Source organism: Rana temporaria, chromosome 3 (assembly GCF_905171775.1).
Source record: "Rana temporaria chromosome 3, aRanTem1.1, whole genome shotgun sequence".
Lineage (NCBI taxonomy): Eukaryota > Metazoa > Chordata > Amphibia > Anura > Ranidae > Rana > Rana temporaria.
Window position 1 is genome coordinate 398,364,181 of NC_053491.1, and position 25,213 is coordinate 398,389,393.

At 43.5% G+C, this 25,213-nt stretch overlaps 1 protein-coding gene across 12 annotated transcripts in view; it reads left to right on the plus strand.

Moving 5' to 3' along the window:
* AAK1 (AP2 associated kinase 1) overlaps positions 1-25,213 on the plus strand; it is a 182,138-nt gene that overhangs the window by 37,355 nt on the left and 119,570 nt on the right. For all 12 annotated transcript variants that reach the window (XM_040345885.1, XM_040345893.1, XM_040345887.1 and 9 more), the window contains exons 2-3: positions 17,900-18,018; positions 20,749-20,857. In XM_040345885.1, the coding sequence (XP_040201819.1) occupies positions 17,900-18,018; positions 20,749-20,857 (228 nt within the window). The remainder of the gene's footprint in view (positions 1-17,899; positions 18,019-20,748; positions 20,858-25,213) is intronic.

A 25,213-nucleotide genomic window follows, 5' to 3' on the forward strand; every position in this document is an offset into this window, starting at 1 on the left:
TTAGCGCTAACGCTCGGGACAGCCCCAGTGTGAAAGTAGCCTAACTGTCCAGCTTCTCTACCTCAAAGTACTCCAGGATGGGGTGTGCCTCTTCCGATCCCTGGACTTGTTTTGTTTCTTAAAGGGTCACTAAAGGAAAAAAAATTTTTTGCTGAAATTACAGTTTACAGGGTATAGAGACATAAAAGTTAACTGATTCCTTTTAAAAATGATTAAAAATAGACAAACAATCATATAATGTACCTGCAGTTTAGTTTTGTTTTTGCTGTTGTTTCCTGGTTCTCTGATGTACAGAGCCACACAGCCAATAGATGGCAGTGAAGGTTTTGCAAAACGAAACTGGATTGGTGCTGAGGGGTTTTAGACACACCTCCTTGATTAGTCACCACAGTGAGAAATCTCCCAGTACTGTGGTGATCAGGAAACGGACAACCAGGAAGTGTCCAGAACAGAGAGGAATTACAGCAACATGAAAGCAAAAAACTAACAATGAGGACATGAAACCAGGACTGCAGTAAGGTAAAGGAAGCTATTTAGCTAAAAAAAAAAAAAAATTCCTTTAGTGACCCTTTAAATGCAGTTAAATCTCGGCCTGGACTGTGTTTGCTCCGCCATTTCCTGACAGAATTACAAAATATATAAAGAAATTCTACATCCACTGGAGCTCCATATGTAAAGGCTGCAGGCCACTTAAATCAAACGAGCCATATTAATTTATTGCTAGATTCTATTTTTAAGCATTAATTATCCACATGGATAGTTTTAATATAATTAGCCCATGTAAATTACAGCATGTTTTAATAACTGATTGTTCTAACCTGTTGTGTGCTGGCTTGTTACATTTTAGTACATACTGTTTGCTTGCAAAATACTGACTGTTGTGTTGAACAGATTTAGACCCCTTTCACACTGGGGCAGCAATTACATTAGCGGTAAAGCTTTACTGCTGTATAAGCGGCGCTTTTCGGATGCTAGCGGGTTACTTTTAACCCTCAAGAAGGGGTTAACAAGAGGTTAAAAGTGCCCGTGTTGCGGCACTTCCGAATCGCTTTTCAGGCGATTTGGAAAGCGCTGGTCATTCATTTCAACGGGCAGGGGCGGTGTAGGAGCGCTATATACACCGCCCCATAGATGCTGCTTGCAGGACTTTTTTCCCCATTTCGCAAGCTCACCAGCCCTGTGAAAGCAATCAGGCTTTCGTACTGGGGAGGCATGAGAGGCAGTTTCAGGCGCTCTACAGGGGCAATTTTTGGCGCTAAAATGCCTGAAAACTGTCTCGGGGTCTTAGGCTGAGTTCACACATATGCAAATCGAATGCGGGTTTCCCCTCATCAAATTTACATGACAGTCAGCGGTCCGGATTGAAAAAGGGTCTGCGGTGCGTGTTTGGATCCTGTTCAGGTGCAAATTCAGGCAAAAATTCAAACCTGAACCGGTGTACAGGAACACACCGAACCCCAGACACGAGCCCGCAGCTGCGTACCCAGCCTTAATGACACTGAGCGTTCGTATCAGTGATTTTTATAAAAATGTAAGTTCTTTTGTCGCTGATCTTTTTATGTCTAGTATAAAGATGTGCCACGCCTCATCCACCTGCCTGAATTCTAGCCCATCCACCTGTGTTGGCTTGTTAGCCCTGTCTGGGTAAGCTGAAATAAAGTTCAGTTTATTGAATATTTCACATTGCAGAGTGACTATGACTTAAGCAACCTCGTTTTTTGTACTTCCTTTTCCCTTATGCCGCGTACACATGATCATTTTTCGGCATGTAAACTGTTTTTTGAAAAATGTAATTTAAAATGATAATTTTTCGGGTTCTGAAAAACAAAAAATGGTCGTGTGTGGGCTAAAACAATGTGAAAAACCTGTGCATGCTCAGAAGCAAGTTATGAGACGGGGGCGCTTGGTCTGGTAAAACTACCATTAGTAATGGAGTAAGCACGTTCATCACGCTGTAACAGACAGAAAAGCGAGAATTGTCTTTTACAAACACTAAATCGGCTAAAGCAGCCCCAAGGGTGGTGTCATCCACATGGAGCTTCCCCTTTATAGTGCCGTCGTACGTGTTGTACGTCACCGCGCTTTGCTAGAGCATTTTCTTTAACGATCGTGTGTGGGTAACGTCGTTTTAATGATTAAGTTGGAAAAAATGTTTTTTCTAGAGGCTGAAAAACGTTTTTTTTTTACATGCCGAAAATCTATCGTGTGTACGCGGCATAAGTCTCGGTTCACACTGGGGAGGCTTCAAAGTCGCCCAACTCCTGAAGCTAGTATTGTTTTACATTTTTTTTTTTTTCAACAGTATTTGAAAGGTGACATTTTATTCATCTTTATGGACCACAATGGGTTGTAATGCAGTGTATAGCGCCGCAACACGTTGCTCTGTAAAACAAAGTACAGCCTGTGCTATATTGTATCATACCAGTGCAGTGGTGTGAACTGAACTAACAGGTGGCCTCCAAAAGTTTCCCTGTGATAAGGACACGCCAAGCTGCTGCTACAGATTGACTTAACATGGTGTGTCCGCCTTCAATGCCTATAATGTATGGTCCATCTCCACTCTTACTGTGTTGGCCTTTATTGGCAAACTTAAAGCATTTGTTAAGGTTCAGCGTAGGTATTGGGGGGGGGGGGGGGGTTGATTGATACTGGAAGCTTTTTCAACTTAATGCATAGAATGCATTAAAGGATAAGTTCACTTTTTTTGGAACATCTTACACCCGTAATCAGGATGCGACATGTTACAAATCCACCAGGCCTCTGCACCTCTATGGCTCCCAGATGTGGCAGGCCAAAAAAGTGGCCACGTGGAGCTCTGCCCGCACGCCCGCCTGCGTCACTCATTTACAGAGATCTGTGAATTGGAAACTACGAGGTCTGACAACCTTTGTTGGCTTGTAGTTCTCCATTAACTACCATGGCGGCAGGAGCTGCGGTGGCTCAACGCGATTGACACTCTCTAAAAAGAGAGGCGAAGGACTAACGGGGCTGGTTGAGCGGGCTAGATATTCTCACTCCCTTATAGGGAGTCCCTCTGCCCCGTTGGGCTTCAAAGCAGAGCAGGTAGGGCGGGCTGTGTGGGAGGACCCACTCACACACCCACCATTGCCACCCGGGGCATGGAGAAAGGTGGCAGATTGCCTCTGGGGGGGAGGCCTGCCTACTCCCAACTCCTGCAGTCCGGCTCCTCTCTCGAGTACACGCACAAAATACAAGCATTGCACCCATTATCTGCTGATCGTGGGTGCAATGCATTCCAATCTCCCATTATATATATATATATATATAAATATATATATATATATATATATATATATATATATACATATACATACATATACATACATACATACATACATACATACATACATACATACATACATACATACATACATACATACATATTGTTTTACTTGCAAAAATTTGCATTTTATTTTATTTTTTTTAAAAGGTGAATTTATCCGTTTAAGGTAGAAAAAAAAACTTTAGCCTTTTAGAACCACGTTAAGTTACTAAAGATCAGGCTTTCAGACGTCTTTTATTAACCCAAATTAATCGGTTTAGTTTTGCTTTAACTGTACCCTAAAGCGGTTACATTCTAGGAATGCTGTGAAAGTTAATCCCCACGGTTGCTAACCGATCAAATGTGCAGGACCATGGCAACTGCAGATCAAATAGATGCTAAGATGGCATCTTCTTTATCTTGTAAAAGATAAGTGGGTTTAGGTCTGCTTTTCAAGTTGGCCATTAAAAGGTTATAAATTAAATCTAATCTCCAGGAATCCATCTACTTGTGTGCTGAATTAGTAGGGGTTAAACCCAACAAGGTGCATGCCACCACATTGACTTATCTATTTAATTTACTTTTTTTTTTTGAGTGCCGAGCATAGCCAATGATATGCTCCTGTTGCTCCAATCTCAACTCCTGAAGCTACAGCCGCTGTGCCTTCCCCTCACCACCTCATGTCTAGTCACAAAAGGCCAACTGACTGATCAAAAAAACAAAAGCCAACAGATTCCCCTGGAGTGGGCATCCACTGTACTGCGCTATTATACTCTGACAGCAGGCACTCCTGCTATCTTGAGTGCAGCGCTGATCAAACGCAAACTTTCTAATGAGCTAGTTTGTGATAAGCCGATCATTGGATCAACTTCTCACAAACAGTACAGCCATAAAGGGATCGCAAATCCATCGGTCCCTGCTGAACTAGCTGAATTTCGATTAATCTATGTCCGCTTTTAAAATGATTGTAAAGGCTTGTTAAAAACTTTATATTTACCTGCCCTGTTGCAGTGGATTTGCACAGATCCTCCTCTTCTCAGGTCCCTCTTTTGTGCTCCTGGCCCCTCCCTCATGTTCGGTGCCCCCACAGCAAGAAGCTTGCTATGGAAGGCACCCGAGCCGAGTAACCGATCCCTTGGCTATTCTCTCCCCTGATTAGCTGGAAAGAAAGGGACCTTTTAGCTAAGTGTGAGGGTGGGTGCTATACACAGAAGGCTTTTTATCTTGATGCATAGAATGCACCAAGATAAAAAACCTTCTACCTATACAACCCTTTAACTGTGACATGTAAATTTTAAAGAGATAAATCCATGAGGTGGCACGCATCTTCCGTTTTAACTCTTAGTATGCCAGCACATTCTACAAAGTGACTGAACTCAATGGAGTTGCTTTCAAGTGTTGTGTTTTTTTTCCCTCTAGATCTTCCCCCTGGGAGTCGTGCAGCCGGCTAGCTTCCTCTGTGTTTCCTCTCATCACGTCTTATCCCGGTGGCCAGTGTAGCTTCTCCTTGGGTTTTTCTCCAGGCGATGGGTGGCCGGCTAGCTTCCCCTGTGTCTCCTCCCGGTGGCCAGCTTAGCTTCCCCTTTCGGCCTATCGGGAAACTGGTCTCGGACCCGCTTCCTGATTGGCCGGGAGAAAACTTGTGTGACACTATGTGGACTCAGAGCGCATTGCTCTGCGCCCTGAGCCCACTCTATTTTGAAGCCCATTAGAACCTCTTGCTCTAATCGCATGCTTGAACCCCCCCCCCATTGGAATCCATGCATCCGGTGCCCTGCATGTATATAGAGACCCATGGATTAAGGGGGGGGGGGGGGCAGGCTTTGTTCGTGTGCCTCTTATGAACGGGCCACCACTGCTTATGCTACTATTTTAGTTAGAACATAAATGTATTAAAATGATCAGAAATCATCAAAAAGTAAGAACAGGGCTTAGCTAGTTCTTTTATGTTTGAATTTAGAATTTTTAATTCATAAGTTACCACCAGTTTTAAATTTACTCACTACTGGTGATCACAATATTTTTTTTTCATTTTGTCACTTCAATGCTACAGTGACCTTTTTAATGGATGAGTCCATGATAGGTTTTGATGTTATATACACATGTTATAATTAGTGGCAACATTACATTGTCCATATAAGAAGTACAGTATATACTCGAGTATAAGCCACGTTTTTTCAGCCCTTTTTTTAGGGCTGAAAATACCCCCCTCGGCTTATACTCGAGTCAGTACCTGAATTCTTGACAGGCGTCCATTTTTTTTTAAAAGTTGCGGCTTCCTCCTGTCGTTCCGTTCTGTGATAGGCATTTGACACTGACACTGTGTTCCGCCTATCACGGAGGTCCTCTCATTCTCGGACAGTTTCTCAGCAGACACTGTGTTCAGTGTTCCGCCAATCGTGGTCGTCCTCTTGTTCGAGGATGAAAAAATGTCCGCGATTGGCGGAACACTGAACACAGTGTCTGCTGGGAAGCTGTCCGAGGATGAGCGGACCTCCATGATAGGCGGAGCACAGTGTCAAATGCCTATCACGGAACAGAACACCAGGAGGAAGCCGCGACTTTTTAAAAAAAAATGGACGCCTGTCAAGAATGCAGGTACTTGGGCACAGTGAGACTGTAAAGGACACTGTGTGGTATGGCACAGTGAGACTGAAATGGCCCCAGTCAGGTATGGCAAAGTGAGGTTGTAATGGGCACAGTAAGGTATGGCACAGTGAGACTGCAATGGCCCCAGTCAGGTATGGCAAAGTGAGGTTGTAATGGGCACAGTAAGGTATGGCACAGTGAGACTGCAATGGCCCCAGTCAGGTATGGCAAAGTGAGGTTGTAATGGGCACAGTAAGGTATGGCACAGTGAGACTGCAATGGGCACAGTGAGGTTGCAATGGGCACAGTGAGACGTGCAAATGGGCACGTACAGTGGCTGCTGCATTCTCACCCTCGACTTGTACTCAAGTCAATACGTTTTTTTTTCTTTATTTTTTTTTTTCTTTTGTGGTAAAATTAGGTCCTCGGGTATTGACGGTACATATTTTGTTCAATATTTATGTTTATTTAGTGCGGCACATTTTGTCCCTTACAGCTAGTTATGAATGATATTTAGTGGCACTTTAATAGATTGATCTCCAGAGTTCGCTTACAGGCTACTTAGTAGCAGGAGATATGCCTGTCAAAGGGTGGGAAACCAGCAACTGTATGTAACACAAAAGCCCTTAAAATGTATGTATTTTTTTCCTGATCAAAAATGCTGAAGCATGCCACCATGTAGCAATGTTTTCTTGAGGCAGTTGGTCACAGCAGAGATTTGATTTTTTTGTATTCCCTTTTTTTGAGAAATGGTTCTCCTCAGAAGCACTCCTAACCTTGGTCTTTGGCCCAGATGACTTCTTTCACAATCAGGATAACCATCAGTTCCTGACTGTTCTCACAGAACAAGTTTGGTGATCTCTATTGAAACTGATTCTGAACATGTTATTCCAGTATCTGTTTGTATATACCTTGTAATGATTGAGTACACTCTACAGATAACAGGTTTATAGGGCCAGCCTTATGGCCATTATTGATGGGATGCTGCCTACTTCCTATGTGTAAGTGAGGAGTTGATTTTGCTAGTGCTTTATGTCACACGGGCAGTATGATTATGATAATTGTGTATTAGAATCCCTGCTTCCTTTTTACTGCCCCCCTTTAAAGCAGAACTATAACCAAAGCTATTTTGGCTATACTTCTCCTATGGGTCACTGGAGTGCAGTTTGTTTTGCACACCTGTGACCCGTCTAGGCTCTGAAAAGATCCGGACCATATGCCAAGAAGCCTGGACCGGAACCTGGCCCAGCCTCTACGTCACAGGTGTCAAACACAAGGCCCGCGGGCCGATTCCGGCCCTCCAGGCCATTTCATGTGGCCCTCCTACCTCTTCTGCAGCTGCAGGAAAGCTCCAGCCCTCCTCTGGTCCTACTTCAGACCCTTACTTTCTGTTTTCAAGCAATGCATCCAGCTCCAAGGAAAGGGGGGTGCACTGTGATGTAAGGGAGAGTGGGGGACTCAACTTCTGATGGTGGGGTGGCTCTTGACATCTAATGTAAAGGGGACGGGATGCGCTGGACATCTAATCTTAGATACAACCGGCCAGGGCAGGACTTAGGGTGGTGGGGGCCCCTGGGCTTGAGTGTTGAAGGGGCCCCCTGGAGCCGAGAATTGGGGGGGATCGAAGTTGTTGAACGGGGGGGGGGGCGAATTGAAGTTGTTGAGCGGGGGGGAGCGCATTAAAGTTGTTGAGCGGGGGGGGATTTTGCAGTTGTTGAGGGGGGGAGTGCCTCTCACCTGTGCCAACAGCCGGGGCCACAGACTGTCATTAGCCCGGCTGTCGGCTTTCTTCCCTTCAGCAGCCACAGTCCTCCACACACCACTCCGGTTCCTCCTGCTTCCGTGCTGCCTCCTCTTGCAGTGCGGGAAAATTAACCCTTTTGCGGGACTGCGGGAAGAAGCTGTCTGTGCGGGAAAGTCCTGCAGAATCCGTGCGTGTTGGGAGGTATGCGCAGGGCCGCCATCAGGAATTTTGGGGCCCCTTGCACAGCTTAAGGCATGGGCCCCCTGAAGCAGAGAACCTAGGGGGGGTGGGGGTGCTGCCGCCTGAAATTGAGAAGCGTGGGGGCTGCCGCAAATTGAGAAGCGGGGGGGGCCTTTACAAAAAAAAGAAGAAATAAAGAAGAAAACAAATATATATAAATATATGTAGCCATCCGGGGCCCTGGGGACCTCTGGGCCTTTTAATAAAAGAAAAAATAAACCTCTGGGCCCTTTAATAATAAAAAAAAAAAACATTTATAAAAAATACATAAAAAAAGGGAGGTTGCCAAACCCGGGGGCCCTGGGGACCTCTGGGCCCCTGGGAACCTCTGGGCCTTTTAATAAAAAATAAACAAAAATAAAAAAATAAAATAAAAAAAGGGGGGGTTGCCACATGGGGCCCTGGGGACCTCTGAGCCCTTTAATAAAAAAAAAAATATATATATATATATATATATATATATATATAAAAAATGTAATTTTTTTTATAAAAAAGGTGGGTTGCCATCCGGGGGCCCTGGAGAACCCTGGGCCCTTTAATAATAATAATAATAATAAAAAAAAAAAAAAATATATATATATATATATATATATATATATATATATATATATATATATATATATATATATATATATATATATATATATATATAAAATATATATAAAAATAAATATATAAATTTTTTTTTTTTTACAAAAAATAAATAAAAAAAAGGGGGTTGCCGTCCGGGGCCCTGGAGACCCCTGGGCCCTTTAATAATAATAATAATAATAAAAAAAAAAAAAAATATATATATATATATATATATATATATATATATATATATATATATATATATATATATATATATATATATATATATATATATATATATATATATATATATATATATATATATATATATATATATATATATATATATATATATATATATATATATATATATATATATATATATATATATATATATATAAAATATATATAAAAATAAATATATAAATTTTTTTTTTTTTACAAAAAATAAATAAAAAAAAGGGGGTTGCCGTCCGGGGCCCTGGAGACCCCTGGGCCCTTTAATAATAATAAAAATATATATATATATATATATATATATATATATATATATTATATATATAAAAATAAAAAATATATAAAAAAAACATTTTTTTACAAAAAATAAATAAAAAAAAGGGGGGTTGCCGTCCGGGGCCCTGGGGGCCTCCGGGCCCCTGGGGACCTCCGGACCCCTAAAAAAAAAAAAAAAAAAAATTTTTTTTTTTTTTTTTTTTTTTTTTTTAAAGGGGGCCCCCTATTGGGTGGGGCCCCTGGGCTTGAGCCCAGTCAAGGCCAATGGTAAGTCCGGCCCTGCAACCGGCCCTTTTGAGGGCAATCATAATGCTGATGCGGCCCACGATGAAATTGAGTTTGACACCCCTGCTATACGCGATCCACCGAGAGCCTGTCTGGTGGATTGGATATGATAGAATCACCCGATTTTTCCATAGAGGATATCCAGACTGTGTCCGTCTAAACTCTGCACAGTGATCGGCGACGGACTTGTCATCCGAATATTCCGCGGAAATCAGCGGAGCAGTCTACCGCTGAGCAAGCAGAGTCCGTCAAACGGAGGCGCCCGTGTGAAAGGGTCCTTATCCTCGTGGTGGAGCTTTGTGAATTGAACCTGAGGTTTCTATGGTAATGATTCTGACCATTGGATTATATTAAAGGGGTGGTTCACCCTAAAAACTACTTTTTTTTATTACACTGGCCCCCCACATTACAATACGATTAAGGCTATTATTATTTTTTTGATGCTGTACATACCTTTTGTACAGCATATTCACCCGTTGCGAGTCCCGCGGGAGTGGGCGTTCCTCACATGTCTACGATTGACATTTTGACCAAAAACGAGCTCCCCCCCGTCGCATAAGCCGCGTCACGATTGGCGAAAGGAGCCGAACGGCGATGCGCATGCGCAGTATAGCGCCGACTCGCGTTCGGCTCCTTTCGCCAACCGTGACGCGGCTTACGCGACGGGGGGGGGAGCTCGTTTTTGGTCAAAATGTCAATCACAGACATGTGAGGAAAGCCCACTCCCGCGGGACTCGCAACGGGTGAATATGCTGTACAAAGGTATGTACAACATCAAAAAAATAATAATAGCCTTAATCGTATTGTAATGTGGGGGGCCAGTGTAATAAAAAAAAGTAGTTTTTAGGGTGAACCACCCCTTTAAGATAATTATGAAATTGTATCTATGATTTTAGAAAGACTATTGCTCTATCGGATGATTAGTTTCAGCTCTTTACTAATAATAACCTTAGATTGTAAGCTCCTTGAGGGTAGGGACTGATGTGAATGTACATTGTATATGTAAAGTGCTGCGTAAATTGACTGCGCTATAGAAGAACCTAAATAATTTTACTAATTCTTGACCTCACTTGGTAATAACAGGTTAACGGTTAGGCACGCTGGACTCCATACAATAATGAACACTTGTGAAGCCTAACCTTTGCCTGATATCCTGTCTGCGTTAATGTGTGAACGGATGTGAAATCCTCCAAGCAAAGGAGAGCTTTTCCAGGGCAGATTCAGCGACAAACTAACAGATGCCATTCGGCGGTTTGCTTGACCTAGAAATTCCCAAGGCACCTGACAGTCAAATCTATCACAAGACTAGATTTACAAGTGCAGACGGCACCCTATTTATGTTTAATGTGAACCACACCTGATTGTCATCCCTCGGATTCATTCGCTCATATGACTGATATCCTGTATACCAGATGTTGTTTTGTGTTTACATTTGATCCTTTATTGCGTTGTTAGACTGAATGTCGTGATCTGCTAGCATCTTCTATACGCTGCATGTGAGGACTATGTAGTCTCATTTAATTTCCGTCTCAGCAGACCCCGCTAATAAATGAGGCCAATGTTAATGCTCGTGATGTGTTGCTGTATGCATCACGCCGCAGTAAAGACCACGGCTTTGAATGAGCCCTGAGAAAACCACTTTTCTGGGTTTGTTGTGCAATCGCTGTTTGCTTTGCAGCACTGTAGCACCTTTTAATGTACTAAAGCTAAAATGTCAACTTCACGGCTAGCGTTTACAGAGTAAAACTCTGTTCACACGGGGTGTACTACACAGGCTTGGCGGGGGGATCTGTGCGTGGATCCCCTGTGAGCAGGCAGATAGCTGGCCTGTGTCCGCTTCACTTATGCAAAGCGTACCCAGACACAAGCCCATTCTCCTCTATGGGCGGTCGGATGTAAGCATAGCGCCTGTTCATTTACAACCGACTGCTATCTGATCCAATCCACTAGACCGAAGGGGAATGGATCACCATCAATCTGTTTTTAGCGAATCATATTGGATGTAAGCAGGTGTAAATGAACGCTTGTCTATTTACACCTGCTGCTTCATAGAAGAGACTGGAAGATCCAATTGGGTTCACGTGAAAAACGGACAGGTGGTCCCGATATGATTGCTAGTGTGAAAGGAGCCTAATGCTGGCCATACACTCCACGAAAAATCGTACGAACGAACTTTCAAAAAACGAACGTTCGGTCGTGAGCGCAAACGATAGTGCCATCATGTAATGACCGATAAATCGTTCAGTGGACATAAATAAAAAAAAATTTGGTTCGTTTTTTTTACATATAACTAGTGCAGAAAGTTTGGACGGGAAACGCATCAACCTTCCGATTTATCGTTCGTTCGGCAGAAAATTTCCAAATGTGTCCTTCGGCTAAAAAACGTCCCAACGATTATCGATTTTGTGCCCATTAACTGCTCGAAAAACGAAAGAACTGTCTGAACGACCGAATTTTGGCCAAATTTTCGTATAGTGTATGGCCAGCATTAGTCGGCAACCTCTGTTTCTTTTAGGCCTCATGCGCACTGGGCATTATAAAAACGTCGGTAGGTTTAGCTGCAGAATGCTGCGTTTTTCTTGCACAGTATTTGCGCAATAATTTTTCAAAGGCCTTTTTTTTGGTTTTATGAATTAAAAAAAAAAAACAGTAAAGTTAGCCCAATTTTTTTTGTAAAATATGAAAGATGTTACGCCGAGTAAATAGATACCTAATTTGTCACGCTTTAAAATTGCGCACACTCATGGAATGGCGCCAAACTTCGGTACTTAAAAATCTCCATAGGCGACGCTTTGAATTTTTTTTACAGATTACCAGTTTAGAGTTTCAGAGGAGTTCAAGGGCTAGAATTGTTGCACACGCGGCGATACCTCACATATGTGGTTTGAACGGCGTTTAGATATGTGGGCGGGACTTGCGTGTACTTTCCCTTCTGATTGCGAGCTACCAGGGACAGTAGCGTTTTTTTTTTTTTTTTTTTAACTTTACTTTTATTTTTTTATTTTTTTTACACTTTTTTTTTTATCACTTTTTTCCTATTACAAGGAATGTAAACATCCCTTGTAATAGGAATGGTGTGTGACAGGTACTCTTTATGGAGAGATGTGGGGTCAATAAGATCCCACATCTCTCCTCCAGGCTGGAAAGCATGAGATCAGGAAAAATAAATCGCTGATCTCATGCTTACAAGCCACAATCACGGCTTTGTTTACTTCCGGGAAACCGGGCGTGACGTCATAACGTCACACCCGGGCCTTCGACGGTCATAGAGATGACTGGTGACCATCTGGTCACCGGAAATCTATGCTCGTCATCCGGCACCGCACGATTCTTTCTCTGGGCCCCCGATGCCATGGGAGAGCCTGGAGAAGCATCGGATGGCGGCGGGATGTCTCCTCCCATCGCCTATAAAAACGATTTAAGCGGCGGAACTGCCGCTATGATCGTTCTTATCGTGCACAGAATCGCCGGCATGAAAGAATGATATCTGAATGATGCCTCTAGCTGCAGGCATCATTCAGATATCCCCCCACAAAGTCAAGGACATCATATGACGCCCACCCAGGATGGGAGATCCCATCTGTGGGCGTCATATGACTATGGCTGGGTAAAGAAGTGGTTAAACCCACTAGTTCTGGGGGGGTTTTTCCAGCCAGAAAAACCCCCTGCCAAAAGCCTATATGTGTATCGACACATAAGATAACATGCTCGGGATTTTATTGGCTGCAGGAAAAAAAGCTTGAATCCAAAAATGGCATCTATAAAAACGTTCCGTGTGCATGAGGTCTTAATCACTAAATGACCGCCTAACGCAGATATACGTCGCCAGCGCACGCGACACGGTCCGAAGCTCCGTGACCGCACCCGTGGAACCGATCGCCGCTGGTGTCCCGCGATCAGTCACAGGAGCTGAAGAACGGGGAGAGGTGTGTGTGTGTGTGTGTGTGTGTGTGTAAACACACCTTCCCCGTTCTTCACTGGGGCAATGTCGGTGTCTGTTCCCTGATATAGGGAACGACGATCACTGACGTCACACATCCAGCCCTGCCCCCTACAGTTAGAAACACACATGAGGTCACACTTAACCCCTTCAGCGCCCCCTAGTGGTTAACTCCTAAACTGCAATTGTCATTTTCACAGTAATCGGTGCATTTTTTATAGCACTTTTCGGTGTGAAAATGACAATGGTCGCAAAAAGTGTCAAAATTGTCCGATGTGTCCGCCATAATGTCGCAGTCATGAAAAAAATCGCTGATCGCCGCCATTGGTAGTAAAAAAACTATCCCCTATTTTGTAAATGCTACACATTTTCTGCAAACCAATTGATAAACGCTTGTTGCGATTTTTTTTTTTTCCCCCCAAACATTTGTTTTTTTTTATATCTTTTTTGGAGATATTTATTATAGCAAAAAGTAAAAAAAATATTGATTTTTTTTTTCAAAATTGTTGCTCTATTTTTGTTTATCGCAAAAAATAAAAACCGCAGAGGTGATCAAATGCCACCAAAAGAAAGCTCTATTTGTGGGGAAAAAAGGACCCCAATTTTTTTTGGGAGCCACATCGCACGACCGCGCAATTTTCAGTTAAAACGACGCAGTGCCGAATCGCAAAAACTGGCCAGGTCCTTTACCTGCATAATGGTCCGGGTCTTAAGTGGTTAAGCTGGCCATAGATGGATCAAAATGAACGTATAGAAGCCATCAAGTATGGTAGATTCCCAACTGTTTGGCTGAATGCCTTAGTATCTGTATGACTGGAACCCGATTCCTCCTCTGGTGAAAGTGGTCATTCTTATGTGAAATGTGTCCAGAATGAATAAATACTTTGCACACATGAGAGCTTCCCATTCCAAAGTTTTTATTTTAATTTTATTTTTTACAACCTCTCGGATATAGACAGCGTTGCATGAAATTAAAGGTGAAAGGGCCATACACGTATGACGTTGTGTAATCTTATTTTGTCTGTCCATAATGAGTAAGCGTCGCCACAATCATAGGTTTACTAGTAATCTGAACTTGTCCTCTGAGTCATGTTGCGTCACTTCTACCCTGCATAATTCACTGATTCTGCCGCTTACAGCAGACGGTTATGGCAAGAGTTTCAACTCGTGTATGATTTTTTAACTGTTTATACGTCTCCGCATCTCTCCATAAAGAGGACCTGTCGCACACATTTCCTATTACAAGAGATGTTTACATTCCTTGTAATAGGAATAAAAGTGAAAAAAAAAAAAAAGTGGAAAAATAATTAAGTAAAAAAAAAAAATTAAAATGCCCCTGTTTCCGGTAGCTCGCGCGCAGAAGCGAACGCACACGTTAGTCCCGCCGACATATGTAAACACAGTTTAAACCACATATGTGAGGTATCGCCGCGTGCATTAGAGCGCCAGCAACAATTCTAGCACTAGATCTTCTCTGTAAATCTAAACTGGTAACCTGTAAAAAATTTCAAAGCGTTGCCTATGGAGATTTTTAAGTACCGAAGTTTGGCGCCATTCCATGAGTGTGCGCAATTTTAAAACGTGACATGTTGGGTATCTATTTACTCGGTGTAACATAATCTTTCATATTTTACAAAAAAATTGGGCTAACTTTCATGAATGAAAAAAATAACAAAACGGTAAACAATTTTTTTCCCCAAAAAAAAGGCGTTTTGAAAAATTATTGCGCAAATACCGTGCAAGGTAAAACGCTGCAATGACCGTCGTTTTATTCCCTAGGGTGTCTGCTAAAAAAACATATATAATGTTTTGGGGTTCTGTGTAATTTTCTAGCAAAAGAATGATGATTTGTACATGTAGGAGAGAAGTGCCAGAATAGGCCCGGTATTGAGGTGGTATAAAAGCCCGGTATTGAAGTGGTTAAAGCATTTTTTTTAGAGAGTATAAAAAAGAAGAGTGTAGCAATAAGTTTTTTTATAAATGTTGTACCTTCATTTTAATGTAACCATATTGCTACACTTAGAGGCTCCTCTCTTCTTTTTTATACTTGGTTGTGACATGACGCTACTCTTTTAAGACATCGCTTGTATATCAAGGCAAAATGTATTAAAATATTTTGCTTGTCTTGCAAAAAGCTCTCAAACCAAGGTTTTACTGTAGTTGACTTTCATGGGTAGCTGTACTTTGCAAATCATTGCTGTTTGCACTCTGTATTGAGCACGTTCAGGTTCATAACACCACATTTGTATTGTAGTTTTGAATGGTCCCCACCATTTGACTTAAATAGGACCATGCAGTGCATGCAAAATGCAATGTATAGGATGTTTTCCCAATGTACTACAAGACGACCATCAAGCTTTATTGCAAGTAGTACAATTATACAAAGCCAGCCTGTACCACATTGCCCACCACCGGACCCTCTCCTACTCTAGTGCTTTTCTCTCAAATAGAGGCTTAAAGGGGTTGTAAAAGGGGTTGTTTTTCACCTTTAATGAATTATATGCATTAAAGCGGAGTTCCGGACACAATTTCACTTTTTAAATATAAATACCCCTGTAATACACAAGCTTAATGTATTCTAGTAAAGTTAGTCTGTAAACTAAGGTCCGTTTTGTTAGGTTGTTACAGCATTTAGACACTTTATAAAATAGAAATTGACTGGGGCCATCTTAAGTGTGGGCATCATGAAGCCAGACTGTATGACTTCCTGGATTTCAGCCTTGCAAATCTCGCACATGCTCAGTGCTGCACAAGCAGTGTCAGATCAGGTTTCAGCACCTGTACTGTCCAAGTCACATGATTATTTGAGACTGGGGAGTGCACAGACTCCTGGAAAGTTACACCCACTACATTCCCAGGATTCTGTGCGGTGTAGGTTAGGAAGCATTAAGCACCTAGGTGCAGCAAGAGGGAAGATTAACTATTCTGCCTAGCAACAACACTTTGAAGGCATCTAAAAAAAATGTTTTTTTTCGTAAAGGACTAATGACATTTTTTTTAAAACTACTGATGTAATGTTATATTTATGGGTGGAACTCCACTTTAAGGTGAAAAAATCTTCTGTAGTGCAGCTGCCCCCCAGAGCCCCCCTTTTTACCTACCTGAACCCGATGGTTCGATCAACGGGGACGAGCACAGCAGCTCCACCCACTGTCTTGGGTCCTCATTGGATAGATTGATGGCAACAGGAGCCATTGGCTTCTGCTGCTTTTAATCAAATCCAGTTATACAGGAGCCAGGGGGTGGGGCCAAGTCCTGCTGTCTGTGTCAATGGACATAGCAGCAGAACTCGAGAGCGTGCTTGCACGAGTACCCCCATGGAAAGCGGTTCTCTGTGGGGGCACTCTAAGAGGAGAAACCAGGACCCCAGAAGAGGAGGACCCACGGCGCTCTGTGCAAAACCCTTGCACAGAGGAGGCAGTATAACATGTTTGAATATATATATGTGTGTGTGTGTGTGTGTGTGTGTGTGTGTGTGTGTGTGTGTGTGTGTGTGTGTGTGTAAAGCAAACCTTTACGACCCCTTTAAGCTCAACACTCTCGGTTTTATTTTCAGCCAATTCAGCAGGAAATTTGAGTGCCCAGCTGGCACAATCTGGCTCAACAAAACTTAAATAAAAAGTCCAAATAGTGATCGCATCCAGTAAAGTGCAGTCAGTGTGGGTATTCAAGCAGCTACTAGTGGCAGTGGAGATTCTTCAATCAATGCTCTTTGCGTGGTTTGGGGTAAAAAACTTTGTGTGCAGTAGTACCCCCAGCCCTCCAACACTTACCTGAACCCCATCTGGATCCAGCATTGTGCACAAGAGCAAAAGCTCTCCCGAGTCTCTACCTCCTAATTGGCTCAGACAGCAGTCTTGTAGTGTCCATCACAGCCAGTGAGGTGGGGGAGGGACAAGCTGTGCTCCATGTGAGAATGGGCACACAGAGCAGCGACTCAGGAGTGAGCCTGCTCGGGTGCCCCCATAGCAAGCTGCTTATTATGGGGGCACTCAGCAGGATGGGGGGGCGGCAAGAGCACCAGTGGGGGACCCAGGAAGAGGAGGTTTAGAGCAGCTGTGTGCAAAACCACTGCACAAAGCAGGTAAGTTTTGACATGTTTGTTAGTTATATATAAAAAAATATCTGCCTTTTTAATATTACTTTAAGACCCCATTCAGAAAGCCGGTTACTGAGGAGGCACTCTTGTGTGCTCGCTCCTGAGCGGCTCTCTGTCCATAAGACACGGAGAGAGCGTATAAGCCCCGCCCCTGCCTCACTGGCTGTGATTGACAGCAGCGGGAGCCAGTAACCCCTGCTGCTGCATCTCAGCCAATCAGGAAGGGGAGACCCGGGAGAGCGCTGCGTCTTGTGTACATCGCTGGGTGGAGATCGGGCATAGGCAAGTATTGGGGGGGGGGGGGGGCAGAGGATGCCTTTAGGACCAGTTCAAGCATTATTACTAATGCTTCTGCTATATAGCAGTTACACATTTCCTTCTGTTTGCATCTATTTGTCTGTACCTATTACGATGTATTCTACTGGCTTCAAAATAACTTTCAGAGGATAGAAAATCTTGTTGTTCCCACTTTCCTCATCCATTCCAGAATGAAATCCGCCCCATGTGATAGGATAACATTGCAGGCCTCTAATAGATTCAGCATAGTAGGTTCCTTAACGTGTCCCGTGCATTGCAGGGTTGTCATATTGTAACATTGTTTTGGACTGATTTTTTTGATTTTTCCTTCTGCAGGTGGTTTTGCCCTGGTCTTCCTGGTTCATACCGGCAATGGCATGCGGCGTGCTCTGAAGCGCATGTATGTGAATAATGAACATGACCTCCAGGTTTGCAAGCGGGAGATACAAATCATGGTAATTACCTTTCTTGATGCCCTTAGAAGATATGTGGGACTATACAGCCCATATGTGATGTATAACCCTTTCATTGTTTAATGGGCTGCAGTTACTGATACTGGTCTAACTCCATACAAGACATGTCACATCCTTTCCAAATACAAGGCTACATAGTGGTGATAAACTAAACTATAACCCTAAGGCTGGGTTCACACCTATGGCATTTTTTGTGCTTTTTGCATTTTGCAGATTTGCACTACAGAACGTGTTCCATAGAAAACCATGTTTAACCACTTCCATACAGGGCACGTATACACCTTCCCGCCCAAGCCAATTTTCAGCTTTCAGCACTGTCGCACTTTGAATGGCAATTGCGCGGTCATGCTACACTGTACCCAAACAAAATTGACGTCCTTTTTTTACCCACAAATAGAGCTTTCTTTTGGTGGTATTTGATCACCTCTGCGATTTTTTTTTTTTTTTCCCAAAAAACAAAAAAAAGACCGAAAATTTTGAAAAAAATTACGTTTTTATTTTTTTCTGTAATTTTTTGTAAATAAGTAAGTTTTCTCTTTCAATTACGGGCACTGATATGGTGGCACTGATGGGCACAGATGAGATGGCACTGATGGACATCGACGAGGTAGTACTGACGGGCACAGATGAGGTGGCACTGATTGGCGGCGCTGGCATGCGGCACTGATGGGCACACATAGGCGGCACTGATGGGCACACACAGGCGGCACTGATGGGCACTCATGGGCGGCACTGATGGGCACTCATGGGCGGGCACTGATGGGCACTCATGGGTGGCACTCATGGGCGGCACTGGGCACTCATAGGCGGCACAGATGGGCACTCATGGGCGGCACAGATGGGCACTGTGGGGTGGCACTGATGGACACTGTGGGGCGGCACTGGTGGACACTGTGGGGCGGCACTTATTTACTTGTTGCCAGTCAGTGCCCATTTGTGGGCACTGATTGGCATCTTTTTTTTTTTTTTCCCCATTTTTTTTTTTTCTTCAGACTTTTTTTGTTTTGCCCTTCCCTGGTGGGCATCCCTGGTGGTCCATGTGGCGATCCGAGGGGGGGCTGCGCTGATAAACAATCAGCGCGAACCCCCCCTGTCAGGAGAGCCGCCGATCGGCTCTCCTCTACTCGCGTCTGTCAAACGCGAGTGAGGAAGAGCCATCGACGGCTCTTCCTGTTTACATCGTGATCAGCCGTGGTTGGACACGGCTGATCACGTGGTAAAGAGTCTCCGTGAGAGACTCTTTACCGAGATCGGTGTTGCGGGGTGTCAGACTGACACCCCGCATCACCGATCGCCGCGATGCGCGCCCCCGGGGGCGCGCAGCGGCTCAGAATCCTGAGGACGTCATATGACGTCCGGTCAGGATTCTACAACCACTTTGCCGACGTCAATCTGTCATTGGCGGGCGGCAAGTGGTTAATAGACTGTAGTGCAAATCTGCAAAATGCACTAAAACTGCATAGGTGTGAATCCAGCCTTAGGGTTATTGACAGACTGTTTTTCTAAAATCCTACTGTTGGTATGCTCTTTTTTACAATTTGTTATCCAATTTTTGGCCAACAAATGTTGGGTGACAGGCTAGCAACGGCTTTATGTCTGATTTTCGTATGGTCCAGTACACAAATCCGTCACACAAGTCGAAAGTACAAACATGCATGCTCAAAATCAATGCTCAACACAAACACAAAATTAGCCCAAAGGGTGGCGCTCTACAGCTAAAATTTCCCGTGGTATGTCGCTACATTCGTGTTTGTGGCACCACAATTGTGTAACGTAAGATCCTGGCACACGCCTTTTTGACAAAAATCAGACACTCAGTTGGCCAACAATCGTACAGTGCGTACGAGGCTGTGTTGGAGTCATATTTAGCTAGGAAAAGCGCTTCATCCCCTTGCTGCGCAGACTGTATTACAGGGATCGACAAATCCCGGGCGTCAGGTCGCCATGGCGACTAGAAATAGTGTCCTGGCGACTTGGCTTGGAAGGTGAGCTGGTGCCATCTGGTGGGGAGCCGTTGGTATTACAAGTTATTACCACCAGATGTGAGCTGGCGCCATCTGGTGGTGGCCGTTGGTATTACAAGTTAAGCATTACAAGTTAAACAGCAATTCTAATGTCATTTTTCACTATTTTCACTGCCATCTTCCTCCCTCTAATTAGAACCCCCAAACATTATATATATTTTTTATCCTAACACCCTAGAGAATAAAATGGCGATCGTTGCATTACTTTCTGTCACGCCGTATTTGCGCAGCGGTCTTACAAGTGCACTTTTTCGGGAAAAAAATTACACTTTTTTTAATTAAAAAATAAGACAACAGTAAAGTTATCCCCATTTTTTTTAATATTATGAAAGATAATGTTACGCCGAGTAAATTCATACCCAACATGTCATGCTTCAAAATTGCGTTTGAACACCGTTTACATATGTGTTCGCTTCTGCGCGCAAGCTCGTCGGGACGGGGTGCGTTTTCTGGCTCCTAACTTTTTTAGCTGGCTCCTAGATTCCAAGCAAATTTGTCAACCCCTGCTGTATTATACTAGAACATATTTGTGCATTCAGAGGAAATCATGTCCAGTTCTGAAGTACAGAGATCATTTGTGAAGGGCACTTATTGGATTAATGAAAGGTCTTCCAATGAGTGATCAGCTTTATTTGATTCTTTCCTACATTCTCAGTTCATACATAACTTTATTGTGTTTTTCTTGCAGAGGGATCTCTCTGGTCACAAGAACATCGTCGGTTACATAGATTCCAGTATTAATTCTATAAGCAGCGGAGATGTATGGGAGGTGCTTATACTTATGGATTACTGTAGAGGTGAGATTTAAAGATTGTTTTCATTTAACTTTTTTAACGTACTTGAAAACTTTAAAGACCAAGTCTCCTTTAAAGCGGAGGTCCACACAAAAATGAAACCTCTGCTTTTCGGAACCCTCTCCCCCTCCGGTGTCACATTTTGCAGCTTTCAGGGGGAGGGGGGTGCAGATACCTGTATAATACAGATATTTGCACCCACTTCCGGACATAGACCCCACAGGGGGTTACGCCACCTCCCGTCCCCCCGCTGTCTTCTGGGAAACACACTGGTCCCAGAAGACAGCAGGGACCAGTGAGGACGCGCAGTGCGAGATTTGCGCATGCGCAGCAGGGAACCGGGAAGTGAAGCTGCAATGCTTCACTTCCTGATTCCCTCACCGAGGATGGCCGAGAACCGAGCGATTGATCGGCTTTGGCTGCCGACATCGAGGGCAACCTGGACAGGTAAGTGTCATTTATTAAAAGTCAGCAGCTGCAGTATTTGTAGCTGCTGGATTTTAATATATTTTTTTTAGGCGGACCTCTGCTTTAAGGAAACAATTCACAAATGCACAAACGTTTTTTTTTTTTTTTTTTTCATTTGGCTGAAGGAAAAAGTTCTCACAGGTTCTTCCATCCACACAAGCCAGGTGGGTGGGGCACTACCCCGGCTGGAACATTGCATTCTTACTGTGGCACCCACTGCTGTCAGAAGTATACCGATCAGTAACTGCAGCCACTGATCAATTTTCCAACATGTCTTCACGGAACTCAATTTAATAGTTGACTTCTGGTGAGCAGGGAAGGGCACACACCAAGGGGCTGAAGGGCCCTACAAGACTGGCCAAACTTTGACCAGTGTATGGCCAGAATAACTTCTCCGAGAGTAAATGCTGTTGGGCATATTTATAATGCAGTGAGGCTTGGTTCACCCTTCTGCGTGTGGCGACGGGTGTGGGAAATGCAGCGATTCCCGCTCCTGCAACCATCCACAGTGGAAATGCGAGCGGCTGTCATTCATTCTGAATGGCACCTCCATGCATGTAAAATTCCAGTGCGGGAACTGCAGGAAAAGCGCATGGTCAAGACCATGGGATTTTCCTGCGGCCGCATCTTTGAAAATTTGCATGCACCTTTTTTTGCAGAAGCGCAGGCGCGGCAGCTTGTTCATTTGAATAGGCTGCCGTACCCACGAAAACGTGGCCCTGCAAAAAACGCATAGGTGTGAGCCTAGCGTGAATGTGACTTCTAACGGACATTTAATGGTGGTTAATCAGTCACTCTCATTAAGAACACATCACCTGGGAAGATGTACCTGCAGAGAATGTTTGATGAATGGCAAATTCACTGCTTTATGTACCTGTTTTTTTTTTTTGCTATACCATTTAGATAAATAAAATGGGGACGGGAGATCTAAAACGCACTCTGATGTGTGACCCGGCTCATTATGGGCACATTTTTTAAGCTCAATGGACTAAAATTGGAGCACATAGAAACTGCTACAGCTGTGCATGGTGACCAATCGGCTTCTAACTTTAGCTTGTTCAAAGTATGAGTTCACCTTTAGGGCCAGTTCACACCAGACGCAGTTCTGTTCAGTTCCGTGTGCTTTTTTTTTTTTTTTGTGCACAAAATGCATGCACAGTGTTTTCCATGTATTCCAATGGCTCTAGTTCACACCATGCAGTCAGTTTTCGGTCAGTTTCTGCACCAGAAACTGACTGCATGGTGTGAACTAGAGCCATTGGAATACATGGAAAACACTTTGCATGCATTTTTAGTGCAGACAAATTGCACACGAAACTGCGGAACTGCGTCTGGTGTGAACTGGCCCTTACAGAAAATCTGTAAGATGAACTTACACTGGAGCGCCCCCCCCCCCCCCCCCCCTTGCTGTCAGACACCGGGAATGTTGCTTTACCAGTCTGGGAATTTAAAAAAAATGTGGCTTAATATCCTATCTATACCTCTCTGTGTATGCAGTTAGGAGGCATTCTAATCGGTCAGCATTGTCACATGGACGGCGCTGACCAATCAGAATCCGCCTAGCCCACGCTGTCATTGCTGGAGGAGAGGGGAGAAAGTCTGGATGATTTCGAATCCCCGACCTGGTAAAGCAACGTCCCGAAACGTGACAGTGGGGGATTGTGGGACGGCGGGACTGGATGGGATGGGGAGGGTGTCCAGTGTACGTTCACCTTACAGGTTTTCTGTAAAGGTGAACTTACCCTTTTAAGCTTTGACAATTAGGCCCCATTCACACCTGAACGATTTTCTGCTTGAAGCTTTGTAGCAAGCCAGATCCCATTCATTTCAATGGCCCCTGTTAAGATATGAGCATTTTGTCACCTGCGGCAAAATGCCTGATGCTCAAAAAAGTATACAAGCTTCTTTTTGGCAGTTTTTGGCCCCATAGACTTCAATAGAAACGCCTGAAAATGCGTGACTTAAAGTGTTTCTAAACCCAGTAATGTCAAAATAGTTCATCTGCCCCCCACAGTGCCCACAGCTTATAAATCTTCTTTTTACATTAAAATATTGCCACTATAATCCTTTTTTGGATGATCTGTATACCAGGGTCAGTGATGAACTGCAGTTTCTCCAGTGCTGAGAGTTCAGGAAGGCAAAGATTTCTACTTCAGCCTGTATACACGCCCACATGTGTGATGTCAATATCATGTGACCTGGCTAGCTCTGAGAACAAGTACATTTTCTCTGCAGCATAAATGACACAACTGAGCATGTGCAGGTCGGCTACGCTGCCTGTGTTAGCTGGCTTTCCCCAGATAGACAGGGAGGGGAGGATCTGTGCATTTAGAGGGGTCTCCATACTTTTCAAGCAAAGGGCCAGTTTACTGTCTTTGAAACTTCAGGGGGGCCGGATTCTGACCAATGGGGGTAGAAAATGCCCAGGGCCGAGCATCAGTGAGAATAAACATGGCCCCAGTGTTGGTGGGCAGTAGGAGGAATAGTGCTCCATTAGTAGAAGAAATAGAGCCCCATTGTTGGTGTCGTTGGGAGGAATAGTGCCTCATATCATTGGGAACAATACTGCCCCCAGGGCCTGATAAAGGCTAGCAAGGGGCCACATCTGGCCCTCGGGCCACAGTTTGGAGACCCCCTGATATAGAGGATAAAACAGCCTTTTTACACAATACAGATAATTAACCCCTTAGGTTCCACAGTTAGTATAACCAGCATGCTTTACTACATATACAGACTGATTTTACTGTTGTGGGTTTAGTAACACTTTAAGCATTTTACTAGCGTTTTGTTGTGCGTTTTCTGCTCAAACAGCAGCTCTCCACCCCTAATGTCTGAAGTTGTAAAATGCTTCTAAAACACTTGTAATACACTTCCAAAAATTCTCAAATAACAGTGCCTGAAAGTCGCTCTGCTCAGGTGTGAACAGAGCCTAAATCCTTGAAGCTGATTGGTTTCTATGCAGATCTGCATCAGATTTTGCACTCTCCAGCTTTAGTAAATCTATTTAGTAGAGTCTATTGATTTGACCTACAGAGTTGCACTTGGAGAGAGAAGCAGCAAAGAAGCCATTTTGCATTTTTTTTTCCTCTCTCAAGGTTAATGTTAAGGTTTTACATAAACGGTTTTATCCTAATGACTATATATAGGACAAGGGAACATCACTTTGAAGGAAAGAGAAGATCTTACCGCCCATGTAGGAAGCGGTTCTTTACATTGTGAATGGTTAAGCTGTGGAATGCCCTTCCGCATAAGATGGTAATAGGAAGATCAATAATGGAATTTAATATGGTTTAGGTCGTTTTCTTACAGCTAATGGGTTCCAAACCATCATTGCTAACTAGATGGATTTTTTCTCCACCCCTAAAAGCAAAATCAGTCATAGTAGATCTAGAGTTTTTGTTTTGCATTTCATTGGGCTAAACCACTGGTGATCGTGAGTGTCTGAAGCTGATCAACAAATGTGGTGTTTTTTTTTATTATTATTTATATATATATTTTCTAAATCTTTTTTTTTTTTTTCTCAATATTACAAGACTGAAGTAATGATATATATATTAGGAGTGTCAAATTTCAAAGGATTTTCAGCAGCTGCTGAGGTTGGCCATATGTTATGACATTTTCTTTCCTTAAAGGGGTTGTAAAGTTACAATTTTATTTTTCCCAATTAGCTTCCTTTACCTTAGTGCAGTCCTCCTTCACTTACCTCATCCTTCCATTTTGCTTTTAAATGTCCTTATTTCTTCTGAGAAATCCTCAATTCCTGTTCTTCTGTCTGTAACTACACACAGTAATGGGAGGCTTTCTCCCTGGTGTGGAGTGTTGTGCTCACCCCCCTTTGGACTTCAGGAGAGTCAGGACGCTCTCTACATTGCAAATAGTGAAAGGAGCTGT